The 13840-nt window shown below is 38.2% G+C and overlaps 1 protein-coding gene across 1 annotated transcript in view; it reads right to left on the bottom strand.

The window, feature by feature from the left end:
- Positions 1-1860: 1860 nt before the first annotated feature.
- The window catches only part of MRTFB (myocardin related transcription factor B), a gene marked incomplete at its 3' end in the record, with an annotated part of 58570 nt that continues 46590 nt past the window's right edge, over positions 1861-13840 (bottom strand). The window contains exons 10-15 of the mRNA XM_082490466.1: positions 11880-12893; positions 10329-10484; positions 6065-6223; positions 5629-5766; positions 4089-4149; positions 1861-2399 (exon numbers count right to left, since the gene is read on the bottom strand). Of these exons, the coding sequence (XP_082346592.1) occupies positions 1861-2399; positions 4089-4149; positions 5629-5766; positions 6065-6223; positions 10329-10484; positions 11880-12893 (2067 nt within the window). The remainder of the gene's footprint in view (positions 2400-4088; positions 4150-5628; positions 5767-6064; positions 6224-10328; positions 10485-11879; positions 12894-13840) is intronic.

A 13840-nucleotide genomic window follows, 5' to 3' on the forward strand; every position in this document is an offset into this window, starting at 1 on the left:
TAATATTAGTAAACCAGACTGTGTTGTATATCTAGAGACATAAATTTGCAGTTAATTCCACAGTATTTTCTCACAAAATACTTTGTTTGATGATCGTGTTATGTTTTGTTTTTTTAATGTAATACAGGATGGTGAATAGTTAACAGCTACCTTCCGTTTTCTTTATTTCTTTGATACGTATCGTTACTCTAAGAAGTAAGAAAAAGATTCACGGCATTTTTTTAACTGGTTCCTACAAAACTTTATTTTTGAAGGTTGCTGGTGAGGAAGGAATTCTTCAAAGAGATCAGTTTTCAGACTAGTAAACATATCATGTTTTCATTGTTCAGGAAATAGGGAACTGTTTCCTTTTATCTTAATTTAGCAGTTCCCTAATAGAAAATAATGCCAATTTCATGTCTGATTATCAGCCTACGTCATGTATGGCAACATTCAACAGCTATTACCTGAGAGACAACCACAGAATTACAAAGTATGTATTTTACTTATATTTGCATTTTTTTTGTTTGCTTTTCCAACTGCTTTCATAATAGACTCTGAAAAAAACAACTAAGGGCTTAAAAAAATATTTTCATGTGCTTTGAGGTAAAAGATTAATTTTTGCTATTATCTGTTTCAGGTATGACATATGCATTCTTACCACAAAACAGTACATCCTGGTACTGCTTATTAGCCTTTTATAATTTTCCATAAGTGTGTGCTATTTAGGATTCTCATTGAGCAGCTTCTCTGTTTAGCTTCCCTGATGTTATGCAGCGGTAGATAAAGCTGTTTGATTAAGTGTTCAATAAGAAATGATGGCTGTCCTGTCAGTACTGTCCCCTGCAACTCGGTCTGAATCTACAAACATCTTTTATTGAGGGCATTGGGACTATTCTTGCATAGGTGCTTGCAGATCATAGTGCACAACAGCATTAATTAAACTTTTCTACTTCCTCAAACTGTTCTAATATGCTGAGATACTGGATTCAATGATATAACAAATATCCTCAAACACAAAGTAAGTTAGGATATTTATTATTTCCATTATAGTAATCTCTTGTTGAAGACACTGTTCCCCTCTGTTCACAAAAATAAGCTATACAAAGTTACAAGAGTATACAAATAACTGTCTGATATACACATTAAAACCTAGCTATTAAATCCAGAGCATTGCTATACAAAATTCAGTGTTCTCAATATTACCTGGCGTAGCTACAGTGGATTTCTTTGCAGTTACACTTAATGTCCCTTTGGATGCAGTTAAATTCTTCCCTCATGATTAAAGAATGGGGGAAGAGTTTTTAAAACCACAAAACCAAAATATAAAAACAACTTGAACAAATTAAGAGACTAGATATATGAAATTTCACTGAACCAGCCAGTGCTTCTACTTGCCTTTGCCCTCGCTTATCATTTTGAACCTGGCTCAGGCTATCCACAGGAACAATGAAGTGCAGTGATACCTCCATCCTCCCCCAAACATTTGCTCACTGTGTCAATACAGACAGTTGAAATCTCACTTTTTCCCCCCATAAGTTTAGCCATGTTGTGTTGCTCATTTAAGCACTACAGAGTCAGAGACATAACTTCATTCTTAAATATTTGTGATGCATTTACCTCGGGGTACTTTTAATCAGTAAGTACAATCATCCTTTCTTGACTTGTGGAATACAGCTTTCAGATGGCCCTGATCTGCATTACTGATAGGAGCATAAAGTAATTCACTGTCGTAAACTTGAAAATCAATAAGGAATTAGCTTCAAGCATTTGTTCTTCCAAACATTACCGTCCTAATTTATCTTAACCGCAATCAGAATTGTATAATAATGGATCTCTGCTGTAAAGAGACTTGCAGGTCGTGTTCTCATTGGCTATAGCTTAATCCCAGTGCAACTGTAAATCTTGTGGATCTAGAAAGTCAGTGGAAAACACGCTGGGGGCAGTAGAGCTGAGAGGAGTGAGTCCAGATGAGGAGCTGGGCATCGTAATGTCTAGCCATTCCATATTGTCCAAATTTGTATCGGGAAGGTCAAGAGACAAACAAGAATTATTAGTGGTAAACTGTGGGTCGGATGTTTCCATGGGTGAATGAGAGTGATCTAAAATGCTGGAGTGATTAAGCAAATCATTCTGGAGGTCTTCAATTAAAGAAAATGACTCTCTGTCCTCATTACTGCTTGTGAGTTGAGGAATTTCATTACCTGATGGCAAAGTTCCATCCAAGAGGGCTTCAAGTTGGTTTTCCAGACTTATAGACAAGCTGGTTGTTGGTTCTAAGGACACAGGAGGAGGGGCCATTTGGATTTGTGGTGGTGGGCGGGATATCACTGTATTCACTGGCATTGTAGTGATGTTGGCTGTTACTGGTCTCATTTTAGAAATGGGAGATGGTTCCTCCTTTATTGGAAGGGAAATCTCTGTAATAAAAAAAATAAAATTATTGGATTCAGATAAGATAATGACATATATCCTCAGGCTTACAACTTCCACCTGTTTTTGCCCACTTTGGGATGCATCCACAGTGAAGTCAAAGCAGTCAGTCATTTTGCTGTTCTGATAATACAAACACTACATACATCAGACTATGTCAGATACTCTATGAACAACAAAGTATATTAAAACAAGTTCCAGAGTTCTGCTTTCAGTAGTACTTCAGTCAATTACAGTATTTATATTGATGAAAAAAGGAACAATTTTCTAGATGTTAGCTTTACCTCCTTCACTTTTACAGTTCTTCTGACTAATTATAATAATTATGGAACCAACACATATCCTCATTTAGAGAAGAATACCTGAACCAATTCTCAGTTCCGTCCCTGTTTAGTACATGTCTGCCTTGATGAATTAAGAGTCTAAGATCAGTTGATTTGATTAGGATGCATTTATTCCTGATTCTAGAATCCAAAAATTCTCTTCTAGCAAAGCATTACTAAACAGACCCTCTCACTCTCTTGAAGTACATTAATAAGCTAAATATTTTTCAGTGTAGAACTTGCTCATGTAAGTGAAAGAGCCCTGAATGCTTTACTTTTCATAAAGAGGATCAGGAAACATTTGCTTTGTTGTGGCAACTTGGCAAATATGGAGCAGTTGTTACCTTTAAGATCAAATAGGTTTAGTAATATAACACTTGAAGCAAATATTTAAGTACACCAATGTTTCCTACATCCTCTGTTACAGAGGTAGAACTTTAAACTACCTATGCAGTATTCTAATAAAAGCACTGAAAGCATTTTTGAATGTAGCTTGAGTTGTTCCCTGCACAGGTTACTTATCTCAGTCTGTCACTGTCTACTCCATTTTCTTCAGCTGACTTTGCAATTTGCTTCAAAAAAGAGAAAATACTTTCATGTTTAGAAAATGGCTAACATCTTCTAATAGCCTACAATCAGTCACTTATGTCCTGGCATTCGGTGCTGTCAAGATCCTTATGTGACAGTAGTAAAAAACGTTAAGTTAATTGAATTGCTTGGCACCAGAACATTTCTCAGTATTGTAATGGTTTCTTAGTCTACAAGGCCTAATTATGCCTGAAAGCCTCCTTTTACTGCAAAGCTACTTTGTATATTGCTTTAGTTATTTCAGTTCCTTTCTGATAGCTCTCTTATTTTAACTGACATAAAAAGTTGTTATTCATTAATGTCTCTAGGTAGTTCATACGTGCTTTTTCCAGTAATGTATCTTTGATGTTTAGAGTTGATAATACATGGTTATATTTAATGGAATTTTAGTAACAACGTGCTTTAACTCTTACCTTATTCTATCTTTTTTTAATGTCAATATACTTTACATGGAATTGCTCAACTTTTCCAATTTTCATAAAATACATCTGTGCTAACCTAAATTTTAATTGTTTGAATGCTTTGTGGATTACTTAAAAGGGCTAATTTAAAAGCAGAGAAGTTCCAAAGCAGGTTGACTGTATGTGTTTTGGTAAATGTTTTCTTTAATAGATTATTACTGCATACTTTCAGAAATACTAGTTTCATCCAGGCTGGATAAATTCTGTCTCCTCTCCCAGGAAGAATTCTTTCCTTTGATTATAGCACTGAGTTTTTATTATCAGTTTTTACATCACTACATCACACAGATGTCAATTAGCTTACCTCCGCTCTTGATGAGAATATCAAAAAGATCATCCATCTGCTGACTGTGCGCACTGGAAATCTGTAGTGCATGAGAAAATGGTTATTCTTTTTCATGTAGTGTTTTTTCCTAAGCTGATGGATCCTAGCTTCTCTCAAGAGTACAGAGGTACTAACCTATGATCAAGACTAAAATTCTTCATATGAAACTGTCAATCTAGAAAACAGAGAAATAGTTTGGAGACACCCTTGTAATCCCTGTGGTCAGTTTCAGTACAAAGGAATAGGGAAAAAATCTGAAAAGCAAGACAAAGATTTCATAAAGGCAACCTAGAAGACAGGTGCAGAGAACCAGGGATAAGAAGGATAATTACTAACCCTGTTTTGTAGAAGGGTAAGTATCTGGAATAACTGCAGGACTTCGGGGGTGCACACTGAAATGGCTTTCTCTCAGACATATTCTTCAAATAGCTATCATGTAAGATGTATTAGGTTAGGTGAGGGTTGGTTTGGGTTTTGGTGGTTTATTTTCGTTGTTTTGGGGTTTTTTTCCAAGTTTGTAGATTAATGTTCTTTTTTAAAGAGGAGGGAAGCTTTCATCAACTGTTTATCTGTTTGTTTTAAACAGCCATCTCCTGAATACCCAAATCTTAAGCAGAAGGTAACAAAACCCCCACAAACCCATTCTTTTGAAAACAGTCTAGGAAAAATGGAAACTTTTATGATGGTCTCAAAACTAAAACTGTTTTAAAACATTGGTTATACTCCAGAGATGAGAAGTCATTTGTCATCAAGAAATCTAGCTCCTGAAAAGAGGCCATCTGGTAATGATAGAGTCATGTAAGAAGTTCTGTGTGCCTTCACTGTGTGGATCTGTCACACATGGGCAACAACATAAGAAATGGCATTAGATACCCATGCTTCTGCCTCAGTGTCTGCCACCACAAAACCAGTAACCAATACTAAGTTGCTACCAGGCTTTATCTTTTGGGATAGCTCTGAAATGCATGAGGTTAGGGATGCTCGTTAGTTTTGTTTGCAGCTTTCCGCCAACATGAAGGGTATAATAGTGTACCAAAGTGCTACACATGGCAAACTGACAGAGCATTCTGTAGGATTATTCATCAAGCTCACTAATATAGCCTCTTTTGAAGCAAGCACAACGCTCATGTGTATATATATATGTTTGCTTAAGTGTGTATAAACACACACATTCTCAAGTTTACTCACTTTGGAAAACATTTCTCCCTTCTAAGTCTGAAGTTTGGCTATCATATATCCTTGAAACATGTCAGTTGAAGGCTAATTATTGTTAAGTAGCACTAGCAGCATTATACCAATTATATATATCACCAACTTGATACTGTAAGACTTATTGACATGTCTGTCGCTTTAATAAGAAGAATCATGAAACAGGAGTCCTGCAGTTAAACACAGTTATGAAAATATTAACAGGGCATGTTAGAAAATCTTGACACCAAACAAAAAAATAAGCAATGGCTTTGATAATTCTGAAGAAAAGAAAATGGTTTTAATAAACTAAACAGGAGAAAATAACTACCTCACGGTGCGATGTCTGAATATTGCGGGTCTGTTTTATGGCCTCTTCATAACGAGGAGGATCTTTTGTCTTGGATACTGTGTTGTTGAAGAGGGATTGCTGAACAATATAAGGCTGGGCTTGAGATGGAGAGCCAGGCTGCATGAAACAACAAAATAACGATTAAATAATACGTTCTAGTGAATTCAAGATGTATCAAGTTCTACAGGTTATTATATTTTGTTGTACCAGTCTACATATTTACAAATAACAATAGCATAGGTAATCAGAGGGATAAGATAATAGTTTCTTCCTCACACACATATACATATACGCATTATGAAAATCTATAAAACATTCTTCCTCCTTGAGTGAACTGCAGTATGTACATAGTCACGTTATTTAAGAATAATAATATAAAACTGAACTTTATGGAACATTGTTGCGCTAATCTTACCTTATTAGGAGTAGCAGGTCCATTCTGCACAGAGGGAACCTGATTACCACCAGTATGAATGTTGGAGTTTGATGTTTTATTAATAAAAGATTGTGAAGGTGTTGTAACTGGTGCAGTCTGATAGGAAAATACTGTATTTGATGTGGTAGGTGGAAAAACCTGTAACGGATTAATAGGTCAGTCTTAGGTTGTGTTTTGTTGTTGGTTTTTTTTTTTTTTAAATTAATAACATCAGGTAAATGACATCAATAAAGTTCAAGATTTTTATTTTTATTTTTTTTTAATACTTGCTTGCTTAAATTCCCTATCAAGGGAATGTTATTTGTACTGATTTTTCCCTCCAGTGGAATAATTTGTAAATCTAGAACAATTACTCTTTCAAAGAAACTTCGTGCTGTTGCATGCTTTCATTTATCACTGATAACTAAAAATACTTCCTTGCAATTTTCCAGGAAGCATGAGAAAGTGTGATATAATTTTTCCAAAATACATTCAGAAAAGTATGGAACAGTTTCATACAATATGCACGATTCTTCCACCTAGTGGACAGTCAATAAAATGAATGTATTTCTGGCCTGATATTAAGTGTATGCATCTATCCACATTGATGTATGTATCCACACTTGTCCTATGCTGCCTGTTTTAAGACAGAATGGTTTGGTTTGTGCCATATAATTCTAATTTCTTTTAACTACAGATATCTATGAGTAGTGATGGAGAGGTACAAGATATAACCAATGAACTGGCGTATCAACTGTAAATTTGGTTACTGGTACATAAACTTTTTACTTCTTCAACTGATAGTCCATACATTCATTGTAAATGATTCCAAGCAGTATCCTACTTCTCATATTTTTAAGTTAAAGGGAGAGGAAGAGGAGCTATGAATGCGTGAGTGTGTAAGACTGTTCTTTTAAATTCAGTATCACTCCCACAGGATTATGACAAAGGTGTGACAAATCTTAGGTCAGGGATGGAGATAAAGCTAGGATAACTTTGTGGAATACAGTCCGACTACTAATTTAAGTCTGCTGTGAGAGGGCTTAGTACAGTTTTTGTTAGCCACCTGGATCACCTGTGTGAAAACTTTTACCTTCCAGCAGTCTACCGCTGAGGTGAATGGCTGTGGAGATGTCTCCTTATTACTGAGTGAATTGAAGAACAAGGGCCATGTGGTAGCTAGAATGTGAAGAGATACCTCAAGTGCGTAGGAGAAAATAAATGGAATAATCAGCTGGTTTGCATAAAAATATGAGCTACCTGAGGAAGTCTAGATGAATTCAAGGGAAACTGGTTCTGATAAACAACTATTTATGGAGGTGATCACTATTAGGAAGACCAACTTCACTGAAAAATGTAGTAAGTAGCATTACTCACAGTTCATTAGGTCAGTCTGCCTGCTGAAATATCCAAGCCTTGTGAAATGCAAACAGCAGAAAGGCAGATCTAATGCTGAATGCATGAAGACTGTCCTGATCTATTGTACTACATCGGTATTTTACATTCTGATGTAAAAAACAGTGCAATTACATTGTCTGGTTTCCTGTGTAAAAGATGGCAGTAGACATGTGAGAAAAACAGCTAGGATAGGCAGGCTGTTCAGCTCCAGGATAGCCAGATGCAGACTAAAGTCTGCTGGGAACTATGTGGTCTCCATGACAACTGATCTGAATAGGAGGAAAGACCAGAGGGTACCATTCTTGGTTATCTCCTGCAATCATTTCAAGGAGCTTCTAGACAGCAAAGGAAGCAAACTGCTAGTCTCGGGCACAAGTACATGCCTCAGGATGACTGGAAAATTTCTATATAGGACCTGTCAAATTAATAAAGTGAGATTAGCCCCTCAACAAATCCCAGAGAACCTGCACGAAATCTGCTTTTTGCATATATGTCAGTTTTTACTTCTGTAGTATAACTTCAATGTCCACGAAATTAAACAGGTTGAACAAGCAGTCTGAAGAGGGATAATGCTCGTTTAGTTGTGTTCCCCATTATTAGCCAGCTGTAAGAGAACGGCAGGACATAATCATACATCTTCTACGATAAATTCTTCTCTGGAACAAGAGCCTTAGCAGAAGCAGATTAGAGAACACTGCACAAGTAGAAGCCTCAAATCACATCAGAACATGGGTTTTATGAGGCACTTTTATAAACTGAAATACAAACTTTGAAGGCTGAGATATTTTGTAAGAGTTACATAACACACTGCAAAAATTATTCTCTTAATCTTGAAATTTCAGTCGTTTCCAAATTATCCTTTCCTTGGTTCTCCTAAGTGACAGGAACCTTAGAGTTGATAGCACTGACAAGGAAGCAATAAAAGTCCAAAACCAGTATCTGAGTTCCTAATAACAGAGGTCAGCCTGGTAGAAGTCCAAACAAGGAGAAAGCCCTTTCTTTTGTGATGACTGGTGCTGATGGGTGAGTGTCATGGAATCATGGAATTTTCAGAGTTGGAAGGGACCTCTAGAGATCATTTAGTCCAACTCCCCTGCTAAAGCAGGATTGCCTAGAGCACATTACTCAGGACTGCATCCAGGCGGGTCTTGAAAATCTCCAGAGAAGGGGACTCCACAACTTCCCTGGGCAGCCTCTGCCGGTGCTCTGTCACCCTCACTGTAAAGAAGTTTTTCCGTGTATTATTTCCATGTATTTGAATGGAACTTCCTGTGTTCTAACTTGTGCCCATTACCCCTTGTCCTGTCACTGGGAACCATTGAAAAGAGCCTGGCTCCATCCTCCTTCAACCCACCCTTTAGATATTTGTATGCCAGTTACCATATGACACTCTGACAGGCTTGAAAGGTGGGCCTGTGTGAACCTCATGAAGTTCAAGAAGGCCAAGTGCAAGGTCCTGCATGTGGGTCAGGGCAATCCCAAGCACAAACACAGGCTGGGCAGAGAACAGATGGAGGGCAGTCCTGAGGAGAAGGACTTGGGCGTGTTGGTTGGTGAGAAGCAAAACATGAGCCAGCAATGTGGACTCGCAGCCCAGAAAGCCAACCCCATCCTGGGCTGCATCCAAAGAAGCGTGGCCAGCAGGTGGAGGGAGGTGATTCTGCCCCTCTGCTCTGCTGAGACCCCACCTGGAGTACTGCCTCCAGCTCTGGGGCCCCCATCATAAGAAGGACATGGACCTGTTGAGCGAGTCCAGAGGAGGCCATGAAGATGATCAGAGGGCTGGAGCACATCTCCTGTGAAGAGTTGGGGTTGTTCAGCTGAGAGAGTTGGGGTTGTTCAGCCTGGAGAAGAGAAGGTTCCAGGGAGATCTTATAGAAGCCTTCCATTACGTAAAAGGGGCATACAGGAAAGCTGGGGAGGGACTCTTCATCAGGGAGTGTGGTGACAGGATGAGGGGTCATGGTTTTAAACTGCAAGGGGGTAGATTTAGATCAGATATTAGGAAGAATTTCTCTACTGTGAGGGTGGTGAGACACTGGAACAGGTTGCCCTGAGAAGTTATCGATGTGTTCAAGGCCAGGTTAGATGGGGCTTTGAGCAACCTGATCTGGTGGAGGTGTCCCCACCCATGACAGGGGCTGGAGCTAGATGATCTTTAAGGTCCCTTCCAACTCTAACCATTCTATGATATGAACATGACTGGATTGGCGCTTACAGCTGTGCATCCTGTGCTGATGAACATCTGTTTTGAAATGGGAAATTTCAGAGCTGCTTGCTTTGGGTAGAGAGGAACAGAAGGATTTCTCTCCGAATCATTCCCTCCATTCTTCAGGAAGAGATGGGGTTTTAACTCACTGGAATTGCTGTCCTCAGTATCAGAGTCCATAGCTGCCTTTGTAAGTAAGGATGAAATTAACAAGGAAAGTAGGAGGACTAAAAAGAACACCTGTAAAAGAATAGATCTCTGAAACCATAGGTAAAAACTTTTTCTTAAGAACCGCCTACAAGAATCTCCCACTTTGAGCCAGTGACAAATAAGAGAAACTGTCTGGAATACCTGGTATACCACTTGTGCCATGCATGAGGAAGAACGTCACAAGAGTGGTGGCATAAGTATACCATTAAGATAAAAAGTCTTTAGCCTTACGTATTTATTTGCAACTGAAAAAAAAGAATCCTGCATGGACTAAAATTTTGAAAGAGGAGTTACAAGCCCATTGAATTGCACAGAGAAATACGGTACAGAGATGTTTGGTGACTTGATCATTTATATATGATGCAGATGACATAAAAGATTCTAAAAGCACTGCCTAGAATTAGATTACACAACTATTTATCATAATGCTTATTGCTATCCACAAACCTTTCTGATTTGTTGGGTCTGACCAAGTGCATGCTGCGTGATGGTATTTTGTTTTGATTGTGGAGTATGCATCTGAGGTGCTGTCTGGACCAGGCCAGAGGAAGAAATAGGAGCAGGTATTTGTGATGGGGTCTGTATTCCAGCTTGTGATTGAGCCTAAAGGATGAAGATAAAATATTTGCATTATTCTTATCTCACAGTAAATTACATCATGTAAAAATTCTATTGCATAGATTATGCAGAATAGCAATAGCATGTATTCTGGCAAGGATGAGCGTGAACTGTGTATAGGAGACAAAATTTTTACCCTGTTAGGTACTGGTGAGTTCCTAGCTAAAAGCTGGTGTTTATTCTGCCAACCGAGTTTAAGAAAGATAAAGGCAAACTGCAGAGGGTTCAGTGGAGAGCAACAAAATAGTAAGACATAGAGCATAATTAGTAAGAAAGGACTATAAGAACTGGGTTTAAGTAACCAGAAAGACAAAACTGATAATGCAAGAAAAAGGCTGCTTTTAAGAAGATCATAGTAGTTTTCAATGGCCACTGAAAGGCAAGAAGCATGTCTAAGCTCAGGAAAGACAATTTTAGCTGGTAGTTAGGAAAACTTTCCGCAGTATCAGTGAAGTGAAATACCAGAACAAGCTGCTTATGGTTGTTACAGAATTTGAGCAGGATTTTAGAACAATTTAGACAAAGATCTGTATGGGTCTGTAGCTACCAGGAATAGCTCTTGCACTGCGGAGTGTGGGGCCCGTCCCCATCAGAATTTTACAGCCCTCATAAGTATTGCTAAATGTGATGGTGCACGTGCTAGCACCAAAGCCTAGGCCCACAACATGCCACAACAGCCAAGTACATGCTGGAGCTGACAGAATAGTTTGCTGGCACAATAACTGGGTGGGGTGGCAGGGGATTTCATCTAGCTATGTCCCAATAATGCCACTGGGAAGTATATGCTTAATTCTACCTTAGACCAACAGGTTAAACTGTTTCAGCTTCGTCAGGTTACTCTTACCTCTTCATATATAACCTATCTTGGTTTATGCTGTATTTATTCACTGTGATACTACCTATAATCAGCCTAGAAATAATATTTGTGTAACCACAGTTTCTTTTTGTAACTCCACTGGAGTTCTACAACCTAGCATTCACAGTTTTAAATATAATGAGCCAGCATCACGAAAGGAAATTCAAACATGCATTTTGCAAACAGGTACACCTCCAAATAAAGTACTTGGTTTGCAGCTCTCAATTTAGAGTTAACAAAATGGTGGTGTATGCTGATATAAATCAAAATAAACTGTACACGGAGGCAGTACATGGTAAGACGAGTACTTTTCAGGAAGGAATATCTGAGAACAAAAGTTGCAAAGAAAGCGAGTACAAGAAGTTACAGATTGGCTCTGAAGTTTTCTACTCTTTTCCCTAAAGCAGAAACAAGCTAAGCCTGATTTTTAAGTTAATCTTACAAGCAGCACATTTACATATTTATACTAAATTATGCAAATAGTGCCATGCACTTTACATGATGAAAAATAAAACCACCCTTACCTGCAACTTTATATTTCCAACTGGTAGCTGCACTGCAGTGGTAGAATTGGGTCCCTGGATAGATAGTGGAAGGAGCAGCTGTGCAGTTCCTTGGGTAGTTAATAAAGCTTGAGGTTGAGCAACAACTGCAGTTTGTGGCTGCCTCTGTGGATTAACATAAAATTGGGAAATGGCATTCTGAGTTTCAGCTTTGGCCACAGGTATCTCCTGCTTGATAACAACTGCCTTTTTGGCAACTGGATTCTGGCCGCTAGTATATACTGATTGTCCTAATACAGGTACAGATTGGCTTGTACTAGAGCAGTCAGTAAGAGCATTTTCGTCTTTGACAGCAGCACTAAACTGCTTCTGTTCCAGAGCAGCTGAGTTACCAGAAGCCTGAGACTGTTGCTGTTGTCCCCGTTTTTCAACCTCAAGTTGCATTTTCAGTACTTCCACAAGTTTTTGCTCTTGTTCCAGTTTCCTTTTGAGCTCTTCAATCTGCTTTTCTTTTTCTTGAAGCTTGCGGTCCTTTTCTGCTACATCAAACTCCATTGTTGAGATGTTTCCACTACTGCGATTCTGATTATCATCACTTGTATTTGCTCTTATTGGTGAAGTACTTAAGAACTGGGATGGTGACATCATGGTCATCATTTCTGTGAAAGTATCTGCCATACTAGTATCATCTGTGCTTAAGCTAGATTGTTCTGAAGGAGAGGGAGATATAGGCAAAGGAGAGCTCATGTTTTCAGTATTTACTACTTTGCAGCCAGGTCCAGTAGATGTTTTTTCTGGAGGAAAGCTGGATATTGTATTAGCCACTGGTTTATTTAGTGTTGCAACAGGAAATGCCACAGTCACTTCCCCAGTGTTACCTGTGGCCCCAGTAGAAGTGGTTACTGTAACAGAGCTACTAGTAGCAACGCCATTGTTATTAAGATCTTGATAGGGTTTCAGACGTTCAATAAGATCTGTTTTTGTTCCAGACACTGGCAATCCCCTCAATTTCAACTCCATTTTAAGCTCTGCTACCTGAAATAAAATAAAGCACAATAGTAAAAAAATAAAACATTAAAACTTACTAAGATGTAATAAGGTAGAATGTATGAAAGAAAAAATATTTTTCAGCATATTTGCTAGTTATTACACCTCTGGGTTCTGACAGTGTGCATGATCCGTGAGCAAGTTTCCATGATGTGCTGCTTATTTCGCTATTTAAGTGACCAAAACCTTAGTAGTGTTCAGTTGTTGTACAATGAATAGTAGCACTGTTAGGCTGATTTTTAATAAATATTCAAAATGGGAGAATGAACATACAGCTCCAAGTCTGGCTAAAAACTTCTGAAGCAAACCTGCAGACAATGGCAGCAGTGCAGATAAAAGCACTGAACACTAGCACGCTGAACCCCTTTTATTATACTATCAAGACAGATAGATCTACTTCTGAGAAATTGTATCAGGTCACTCAGATGATTCAATAGACCCGTCAAACACAAAGGCTCTCTCCAATTAGGAACTGGACAGTTACGGCTATGTGCCATCTGGGTTTCTTTTACTAACATAAAAAGTGTAAGTGATCAAAATTAATCTAATTTTTGATAGTAAAGTGTTCTCGAGTATCCAGTAAGTTTACAGACAAAGTAAAGTGCAAACGTGTTGAGTGTAAATTAATTCCATGCTTCAAAATATCAATTAAAAAAGAACAGTCTCAATGAATGGCTTCTGTTTATGATCTACACGCACCACACATATAGTGTTTGGGCTATATGTATGTTAGAAGCAATTCTAAAAGAATAACAGGTAGTAATTTCAGTAATGTTTCAGTACTTTCCCAGTCTAGAATTTTAAATTATAGGTCTTCATGATTTGGAAATGATGGAAAGTCACAGCAATCCATTTGCAAAACATCTCTAAGAACCACAGCAATTTTGTGTTAAATAACTGTCTATCTAACAATGATTATCAGCTTTTTCCCCTCA

This window comes from Vanellus vanellus (assembly GCF_965231255.1).
Source record: "Vanellus vanellus genome assembly, chromosome: 14".
In the NCBI taxonomy this organism is placed as follows: Eukaryota; Metazoa; Chordata; class Aves; order Charadriiformes; family Charadriidae; genus Vanellus; species Vanellus vanellus.